General features: G+C 48.7%; 1 protein-coding gene across 1 annotated transcript; it reads left to right on the forward strand.

The window, feature by feature from the left end:
- The first annotated feature begins 1553 nt into the window (after positions 1-1553).
- Positions 1554-9236, forward strand: LOC147114948 (uncharacterized). Its single transcript, XM_085993962.1, has 2 exons — positions 1554-1624; positions 8586-9236. Exons 1-2 carry the CDS (start codon positions 1554-1556, stop codon positions 9163-9165), a joined length of 651 nt encoding a protein of 216 aa, XP_085850088.1. The 3' UTR covers positions 9166-9236.
- Positions 9237-10656: the final 1420 nt, after the last annotated feature.

The following is a 10656-nucleotide window of genomic DNA, read 5'->3' on the forward strand; positions in this document are numbered from 1 at the left end:
AAGCTAAAAGGGGAGGAATTGTAGTGTATGTAACCTGTACCACCTTAAGAGGATACCTTAAGGTGATGGACTACTTTTTGATGGCTCCTGTACATTGTAGTACCGGTGGTGACCACACCGGTATATAAACCCTGCGGAGCAAAGTGTATCCCAGTTCAGCCCTGACCCTCAATCACTAAAGACCTGTTTACTTACTTCTGTAGTCTGTGTCCTGTTATTCAGTATAACTGCAATTGAAAACACAGACACAACATTTACTGTATAAATATGTTATTGATCTGTACTTCTGGAGAGAGTCTCTGCTTAGCCTTTGACTGAGCGGGACGCTGTCCTTGCCGCAAGTTAAAGCTTAATAAAAGAACATCTACCAGAGCTGATCGTTTCAGAGTCTCATTGAGAGTCGAGATTTCGACAGTTACTTCTTGGCGGTTCCACCGAGATCGCTTACTCTCTAGTCTGTGAGTGAACAGGTGCCGGCATAGTGCCTCTTCAGTGAAGGGCTTAACTGGCCAGAATAAGGTGAGCCTTTTTGCTCACAAAGAGTCTCTTTACTGTTGAACCGCATATGTAATCTGTTGTCCACAGCGGAGGTACTGCGATCTATGAGACTCAAAATCTAAGATCTAAAGTTATTTTTGTAATCATTTCCTTTTCAGCCTATAGGCAGAAGGGATCTGATCCTGAAAATATCCGGTCTTGAAACAGCCCGGGGAGATTTTCATTAGTAGAAGGTAAGAAGAGCGCTATAGAAATTGATCGATTACCCTTGTGTGATAGGATAATTATCCTTGTGTGATAGGATAAGACAAGTCCGTGAAGGGACAGGATCCTTGTTTGATAGGATCATAGAGATGAATAAGATCTTTTTAAATAAATTAGGATAAGTTAAGGACTCGGTCTGTAGTGGCGTACAACGCAGACTGAGAATTGACTATTTGTTTAGATAGAGTTTAAGGCTATGATTTGTATACCTGCATGAATGTTGTTTGTCCTAGTTATACTGTTGTGTTCAATATTTTTGTGCGACATTGCAATTGAAGAAACGGGAAGAGTCACTAGGGAAAATTGTGATTCGGAAAAACATTCTTTGATTAAGAAAGGAAACAGTGCCTAATTAATCGACTACGGTTGGTTCGTGTCAACATATCTCACACACCCAGACTGAGCCTGAATTAAGAGCCTTTTTATGCCACGTGATGGCCAGGAGAAGTGGGCGTGGAGAACTCAGTTGACCGAAAAGGATAGTGAGATCAGAAACTGTAAAAACTCTCAATCAATCAGAATGGGTGCCGGAGCAAGTAAAACACCACCAAAGGGCACGCCAGTCTATTTTATGCTCCGGAATTGTGGTCAGTCTTCAATTGACCACTTACAAAATTGGACAAAATGGACTAAGGATGGAAACAGGCCATTTCCACCTGATGGTTCCTTTAATTTAGAAAGAATAACATGTCTAGAGGAGTGTCTTATAGACAGAGACCCAGGCAGAAGAGGTAAAAAGAAAGTAAATTGGTCGGCATTTGGGGATTGGAAAAGGGAAGCTGAAAAACGACATGAGAAAAGCCTACAGGTCAGCAAGCAGTGTACTAAAGGGAAAAAGCAAGCAAATAAACGAACAGAGCAGGTAAATTGTCCTAGACATGGTAAAAACCCATTTATGATGGTTGCTAAAGAAACAAAAGGACACCCGCCAAATGCCCCTAAGGATCGGGAAAAAGATGAGGATGAGGATTGGGATGAGAATTGGACTCCCTACGGCAGGCCACCACCATATGTTCAGCATGCTCCAGACCAAAATGAAGGTGATCAGGCCATTCCACCTGTAGTTCAAGCAGAGCCTGTACTTCAGGCTCTTGCACCCCCGGCTGCCCCACAAAACGGCCCACAAAACGGCGCAGTAGCAGGAGCACCTGTCACTCCTGAGAATGATAATACAAATCAATTCCACGAAGATCCAGCAGGGTATACACGGAGTCGGACAGAACAAAGGGAACGCAGTGAAAATAATACAGGATCTGATCCTCCTCCCATTCTTATAATGCCAGTGAGAGTTTTTCCCAATCCAACTCCGAACGGAGATCCAGTTGATGTTTATCGACCATGGTCACCAAGTGAGTTAAGAACAATTGTGGAAGGATTAGCAGACCCCAAAACCAGTCTTGAAAAGGCCATAGACCAATTAAAAGTAATCGTCATGTGCCATGAGCCCAGCATATTAGATGGCCAAATTCTGCTAAAAGCATGGTTAAAAGACACCAAATTTACCGAATTCGAGACAAAATTCCAAGATTTTAAAACACATCGTGAAACTGTCGGTGCCGCTCCCGGCACCAGATCCCCCCAATGACGAATTCTGGGGGAGGTGCTGGGAAGCCTTACACAAGGTGTTCCCAAAGAAAACAAATTGGTCTAAAATTATGGAAACCACACAAAGAAAGGATGAGGATGTTGAGGATTACGTTGAGAGGGTGCGAGAAATTACGAGCCAATGTTCAGGCATGAAAACAGAGGAATTAGATTCTCCCATGCTCAGCGCCGTTGTAAATGGACTACGACCTGAACTCAGGGATCCCTTTAAATGAGTTTGTTTCGGATGGCGACAGGAAACGCTATCCAAGGTTGTTTCTATGTTAAAAGACATACAAGATCGAAATAGAGAAACTAAAAGCAAGGTTACCATGTTCATGGAGCAAGCAGCTCCAACGGCACCAGCCCCAACAAAACCCACCTATTACCCATAACGTGGTAGGGGAAGAGGACGGGGTGGTGGAAGAGGAAATTTTCAGGGTAGAGGCGGTGGAGGTGTAGGACGAGGACAATCCGGTGCCTGTTACAATTGTGGCCAGACTGGGCACTGGGCTAAAAATTGCCCATCAAAACAGCAGCAACCAAATTATAACTGGACTCAACAGGCTGGTAACGGGCCACCTCCTCCACCTCCAGAACCCAATCCATATGTGACCCCAGCCCAGGTACATGCTAGACCTCAAACTACATTTTCTGTTCAAAATCCATTTGGACCACAAAATCAAAATTCAAATCAATTCAGCCAAGGATTCAATTGTCCGTATAATCAATGACTAGTTACTCCATGTGGTAAACCACTGTTACCGTTCACAACCGTTCACTATTGTTACACTGTTGTTATCACTGTTTACACTGTTGTTATCACTACACAAGGTTACCTCTTGCCACGCACGCTGTTATACCTAGGCATACCTCAGCTGACTCCGTCCCTGGCTCCGCCTGCTTGCCCAGGTATAAAGGTGACCGCTTGGCTAGTATTCTTCCTTGTTGGAACCGATCACCCACGAGGGTGGGCTCTGTTATTTAGCCAATAAAAACCTATAGTTACTACCTTAACTCGTCGCTTTTCATGGACTGAATTGATAGGTATATCAATTTTATTGGCTAAATTTTGAAATGTATGGACCGGAGCAGCCAAACGACCAGCCAAACGGTCAGCTACAACAGCCCCAGCCAAACGGCCAGCTACAACAGCCCCAGCAGCCGACCTGGCTGCGAGCCCTCCGACCGCCGTACCTGGATCTAAACCCACAGGCAGCGAATTCAGCCCTCGACTTCGAACACTGGCTGAGCTGTTTCGAATCCTACCTGGGAGCCTCCGGCGTGCCTCCGGAATCCAAACTAAGAGTTCTGACCGCCCAGGTGAGCCCTAAAGTATTTGCACTCATCCGGGACCTTGCTACATACGAGGACGCCCTCAACCTGCTAAAAGAGCAGTACCGGAGCCCAGTAAATTCAATGTATGCCAGACATCTCCTAAGATCCCGCTCGCAACAGCCAGGAGAGTCTGTAGATAATTTTTACGGGCGCTACAAACACTCGGCAGGGACTGTGACTTTAAAGCTGTAACGGCTGCAGAACATACTGAAGGAAATATCCACGATGCCTTCGTGAAAGGCCTTCGGTCCGACTACTCACGGCAAAGACTGCTCGAATCAAAGGACCTCGAATTGAAAACAGCTGCAGCCCTCGCTCGCTCCCTGGAAGTGGCCCATCGGGACCTCGAGGCGTACTCCAGGTACAGTGCTGCGCGACCCTGGGACTCGGGCCCGACTCCGGCCGCAATACCCCTCGCACCGCCGCCCCTGGGACCTACTACAGCGTCGGTGTCTCGGAATCGATCGGGACCGCCACCCCCGGGACCTGTTGCGGCAGCGGACCTCCGCGATCAGGCCGCCAGCTGCTTCTTCTGTGGCCAGGCGAGACATCAAAGGGCACGCTGCCCTGCAAGGAACGCGACCTGCTCCGGCTGCAAAAGGAAAGGTCACTTCGTAAACGCCTGCAGGGGGAAAGCCACAGACGCCAGCAGTGCCTCATGTGAGTTGTGGGGGCGGCCATCTTTGATCAAGGCCACAGATGCCAGCATTGCCTCATGTGAGTCGTGGGGGCGGCCATCTTTGATCAAGGCCACAGATGCCAGCAGTGCCTCATGTGAGTTGTGGGGGCGGCCATCTTCTCCGCCATTTTGTCCAACTTCGTGGGGATCCGCGTCATGGGCGCCGCCATTTTGTTCGCCGCACTCGGCCGCCGTTTTGTCTCCAGACCCGACCACCGCCTCACCTGCAGACTACAGCAGCTCACTCAGCCATACACTGGCCTCCGTCACGCTTGACCAAGCTCTCCCGCATCATCTGTCCAAGTCCATGATGGACATCGAAGTAAACGGCCACGCCACGACCTGCCTGTTCGACAGCGGAAGCACGGAGAGTTTTATTCACCCAGACACGGTGAGCTGCTACTCCTTCACTGTCCGGCCAACGCGCCATCGGATCTCGATGGCAGCGAAGTCCCATTCAACAGACATCAGCGGCTACTGTGTGGTGACCCTGTCGGTTAGGGGCACGGAATATAAAAACTTTAAACTTCTCGTCCTGCCCCAGCTCTGCGCTGCCGTCCTACTAGGGCTGGATTTCCAATGCCACCTTCAAAGTGTCACTTTGGCTTACGGTGGATCCCTCCCCCCACTCACAGTCTGCAACCAGCAAAATTTAAACCGCCTGCCGCGTACCACCTGCGGCCTCTCCACCCTCAAAGTCCCGCCCCCCTCCTTGTTCGCTAACCTCACCCGTGACTGTAAACCCGTCGCTACCAAGAGCAGGCGGTACAGCGCCGGGGACAGAGCTTTTATCAGCTCTGAGGTGCAGCGACTCCTGAAGGAGGGCATCATCGAGGGGAGCACCAGCCCCTGGTGTGCCCAGGTCGTAGTCGTTAAGACCGGCGATAAACACCGCCTGGTCATCGACTACAGCCAAACCATAAACCGGTACACCCAGCTGGACGCATACCCCCTTCCCCGCATATCTGATATGGTCAACCAGATTGCACAGTACCGGGTATTCTCCACCATCGACCTCAAGTCGGCCTATCACCAACTCCCTATCCGCCCTGAGGACCGCCAGTATACCGCCTTCGAGGCAAATGGCCGCCTCTACCACTTCCTTAGGGTTCCCTTCGGCGTCACCAACGGGGTTTCGGTCTTCCAAAGGGAGATGGACCGGATGGTCGACCAGAATGCGCTGCAGGCCACGTTCCCTTATCTAGATAACATCACCATCTGCGGCCATGACCAGCAGGACCATGATGTTAATCTGGAGAAATTCCTCCGTACGGCCCAACGGCTGAACCTCACTTACAATAAGGAGAAATGTGTGTTTAACACCTCGCGCCTTGCCATCCTCGGCTGCGTAGTAGAGAACGGAGTCATCGGCCCCGACCCCGAAAGAAGGCGCCCCCTCATGGAGCTTCCCCTCCCCCACTGTCCAAAGGCGCTGAAGAGAACCCTGGGGCTCTTCGCTTACTATGCCCAATGGGTGCCCAATTATGCGGACAAAGCCAGACCCCTCATGAAGTCCACCTCCTTCCCCCTGACAGCAGAAGCAGGCGCAGCCTTCTCCCTCATAAAAGGAGACATTGCGAAGGCCACAATGCACGCAGTGGATGAGTCCATCCCTTTCCAAGTGGAAAGCGATGCATCCGACTTCGCCCTAGCTGCAACCCTTAACCAGGCGGGGAGACCTGTGGCCTTCTTCTCAAGGACCCTCCAGGGCCCTGAGATCCAACACTCTTCTGTCGAGAAGGAGGCCCAGGCGATTGTGGAGGCGGTACGACGCTGGAGGCATTACCTGGCAGGCAAACGATTTACCCTCCTCACCGACCAGCGTTCGGTTGCTTTTATGTTTAATAACAAGCTGAAGGGCAAAATCAAGAACGACAAGATCTTGAGGTGGAGAATTGAGCTCTCCACCTACGATTACAATATCTTGTACCGGCCTGGTAAACTCAAGGACCCCCCAGATGCTCTATCACGAAGTATATGCGCCAACGCGCAAGTTGATAGACTGCGGACCCTCCACAACGACCTCTGCCACCCCGGGGTCACCAGACTTTACCACTTCATTAAGGCCCGCAACCTGCCCTATTCCATCGAGGAGGTCAGGACCATGACCAGGAACTGCCAAACCTGTGCCGAATGCAAACCGCATTTCTATAGGCCGGACAGAGCAAGCCTGATCAAGGCCACCCGCCCCTTCGAGCGCTTGAGCATCGATTTTAAGGGGCCCCTCCCGTCCTCTGACTGTAATGTGTACTTCCTCAACATTATTGACGAGTACTCCCGTTTCCCCTTTGCCATCCCCTGCCCAGACATGACCAGTACCACGGTCATCAAATGCCTGAACGACCTCTTCGCCTTGTTCGGGTTCCCGAACTATATACATAGCGACCGGGGCGCATCCTTCATGAGCGAGGAACTTCGCCAGTTCCTGCTCGCGAGAGGTATTGCTGCGAGCAGGACCACCAGCTACAACCCCCGGGGGAACGGCCAGGTGGAAAGAGAAAACGCGACAGTTTGGAAGGCCGTCCTCTTAGCCCTAAAGTCTAAGGGCCTCCCAACCTCTCGCTGGCAGGAAGTCCTCCCGGCAGCGCTCCACTCCATCCGGTCACTGCTTTGCACTGCCATTAACGCCACCCCCCATGAACGAATGTTTGTTTTCCCCAGGAAGTCGACTACGGGAACCTCGCTACCAACATGGCTGACTTCTCCGGGGCCCGTCCTGCTGCGGAAGCACGTGAGGACCCATAAAACAGACCCCCTGGTCGAGAGGGTGGACCACCTGCACACCAACCCCCAGTACGCCTATGTGGCATACCCAGACGGGCGGGAGGACACTGTCTCCTTGCGAGACCTCGCACCCTCGGGCACCCCTGAGATACCACCGTTACCCCCCACCACTCCCCCAAATCCAGCTCCTGTAGATGGCATGCCGGAACCCCTGGAGCCTTCGTCGACCACGCAGACACCAGCATTAACATCGGATACTGCACCACCGCCGCCGCTGCTGCGCCGATCAGAAAGGCTTACGAGGCCTCCTGAGAGACTGACATACACGAACTGGTAGTACACTTCACCCCGCCGGACTCAATTTTAAACAAGGGGTGAATGTGGTAAACCACTGTTACCGTTCACAACCGTTCACTATTGTTACACTGTTGTTATCACTGTTTACACTGTTGTTATCACTACACAAGGTTACCTCTTGCCACGCACGCTGTTATACCTAGGCATACCTCAGCTGACTCCGCCCCTGGCTCCGCCTGCTTGCCCAGGTATAAAGGTGACCGCTTGGCTAGTATTCTTCCTTGTTGGAACCGATCACCCACGAGGGTGGGCTCTGTTATTTAGCCAATAAAAACCTATAGTTACTACCTTAACTCGTCGCTTTTCATGGACTGAATTGATAGGTATATCACTCCATATCCAAGTGCTGCAAGTAAACAATTACCCATTGTTTATTAAATGCCAAGCACATACAGGCCACTTGGATGAGGTAGCACTTGGAAATGCCAGAGCTGACAATGCAGCTAAATCAGCAGCTCTGTCAGACAAAGGGGAACAAGTATCAGCATTCCCAGTAAGGGAAAATAATTCCACAGATCAACCGCCCACTATTAATGATGTGCTGGCCTTTCAGTCACAGGCCAGTATGGATGAGGTATTAACCTGGGCAAGGGATCAATGTTGTAAAACTCAAGAGGGAATATAGGTTTACCATGACGGCCGCATGGTGGCACACAAATACTTACTTCCATGGATTGCCCGATGTGTTCATACATTCACACATGCGGGCAAAGGGGGGATGGCAGATTATATTTTGGCAACTTGGTATGCACCAGGTATTTCGACAATTGCAAAACAAATTTGTGAAAATTGTGTTACCTGTCAGACAATGAATCTGGGTAAGACGGAAAAGGTAAAACCTGCCTCCCACCCAAACCCAACGGGACCTTCTGTACATTTACAAATGGATTTTATTGAATTACCTATGTGTATGGGATTTAAGTATGTATTAGTTATTGTAGATGTGTTTTCTAGATGGATTGAAGCTTTTTCCTTGTAAAAAGGCCGATGCTACTACTGTTGCTAAATATTTGTTGAAAGAAATTGTGCCGCGCTTCGGAATTCCTGTTAAACTTTCAAGTGATAATGGGTCTCATTTTACTGGAACTGTTATAAAAGAAATGTGTAAAGCCTTACAGATTAACCAACATTTTCATTGCAGTTATCATCCACAATCAGCTGGACTTGTTGAGAGATATAATGGAATGATTAAAAATAAACTGGCGAAACTATGCAATGACACTGGACTAAAATGGGTAGAACTGCTGCCTTTAGCCTTGATGGTAATGCGATCTGCAACTAACAGAACAACAGGCCTGTCACCGCATGAGATAGTTATGGGACGTCCCCAACGGCTACCTTTTACAGCACCGTTTACTGCAAAACAAATGGACATCCATAAAATGAAAGAAAATATGTTGAATTATTGTATTGCACTAACCAAATGTATTTCCAGCTTTCATTCACAGATAAAAGAAGCTCAAGTCGAACCAGCAGAAGGGAAGTACCATAACCTGGAGCCTGGAGAATTTGTTTACATCAAGATTTTTAAACGAAAAAGCAGTCTACAACCCAGATTTGAAGGACCATACCAGGTTTTGCTGACAACTAAGACTGCAATCAAGATAAAAGAAAGACCAACATGGATCCACGCGTCCCATTGCAAAAAAGCACCCGATCCGGAGGAAAAGGAGAAGGAACCAAAGGGAGAGAAAGAGATTTACACAGACTATGGGGACTGACAGTACCATGCTTAACAGGATTATGCTTTGTGTTACTGATAGCACCAGAGGTACAGACATGTGAACAAAGGGAACTACATATAAATGTATTCATGGCACTGAGTCATGAGTATGCACAAGAAAGAGATTTACCCAACTGTTGGGTATGTGCACATGTGCCCATTCACTCGAAAGGAGGCATCCCTCTAAGACCCATTCCCTTTAACAAACCAGAAATGGCTGAGTGGATAATCAGTCAGAACGATACACGTGGTAATACTTCCCAGAAAAGGCACACATCCTATAGGGGCACTACTAGTACAGAGGATTGGAGGCCGGAATGGGAATCAGCAGGCTATAATCTCACTGCCTTCCAGGGGTGGTACCAACCCAAATATAATCGGACTCGGCAGCCCCCATTCCTAGTTCTTACTAATACCTCAGGTATAGGGGCCCCAATGGGTAAAATATGTTTAGTAAGGAACATAGCAGGGAGCGAGAACGTGGGTAAAAGCAAATGCGCCCAGAATTTTACCATAACTCGACCCCACAACTGGCGCGATGTGGGTCAGTTTAACATGACAAATGTCCGTAATAAGACAAGTGGGGGTACCTGGACAGGTTCCAACCCTATGATGACAAAGAAGAAGTTGCAATTCACTTCTTATAATGGAACCTATTTTATTTGTGGTCATAAGGCCTACCCCTAGTTACCACAATCATGGATGGGATCCTGTTACTTAGGATATGTGATACCCTTTATTAGAACAACAAAGACCCTGAGGGATGCCTATGAAAGCCATCGACCTAAACGGGATTTGACATGATTGAATGGAATATTCAAGGTAATGATACCACTCTATGGGACAATGTCAAACGAGTGGGAAATACGGGAACTGGCTAAATTAGTAGAATCAGTAGCCAACGCAACCTCACAAACCTTCGAAAGGGTAAATGACGAAATGGTAGCCATTTGGACAGTGGCTATCCAAAATCGTATGGCCCTAGATTATCTCCTAGCCAAGGACGGAGGGACATGCGCTTTGATTGGTGAGGAATGCTGTACGTACATCCCAGATCACTCAGAAAAGATCAGCAGTCTGGCAGAACTTATTAGAGAGAAGGTAATAGAGTACAAACAAATTACTGGCCTAGGCGGTACCACTTTGTGGGGTTGGGCATCCGGATGGCTAGGATCCCTGGGAAAATCCCTGGTACAGGGCCTGATCATATTCTTGCTGATAATCTTTTCCCTATACCTTCTGTTTATATCAATCAAGTGCTGTTGTGTCAGAGTGGGAAAAACAGTGTTACCAACAGCAACCACTACTAAGGTTATGGTAGCAACAACTACTGAAGGATTCTGCACGGAAATGAAAATAGAAAGACTAAGCAGGATTGGAATGGATTAAGTTGTCCTCGTGAAGGACAAAAGGGGGGAATGTGGAAATGTACCTTTTTAAAGCTGAATATAGCTACATGTGCCCCTTTTTGACAAACAAAATGGAGTCC

Source organism: Somniosus microcephalus, chromosome 7 (genome assembly GCF_052327205.1).
Source record: "Somniosus microcephalus isolate GS21.2 chromosome 7, FLI_Smic_1.0, whole genome shotgun sequence".
NCBI classification, from domain to species: domain Eukaryota; kingdom Metazoa; phylum Chordata; class Chondrichthyes; order Squaliformes; family Somniosidae; genus Somniosus; species Somniosus microcephalus.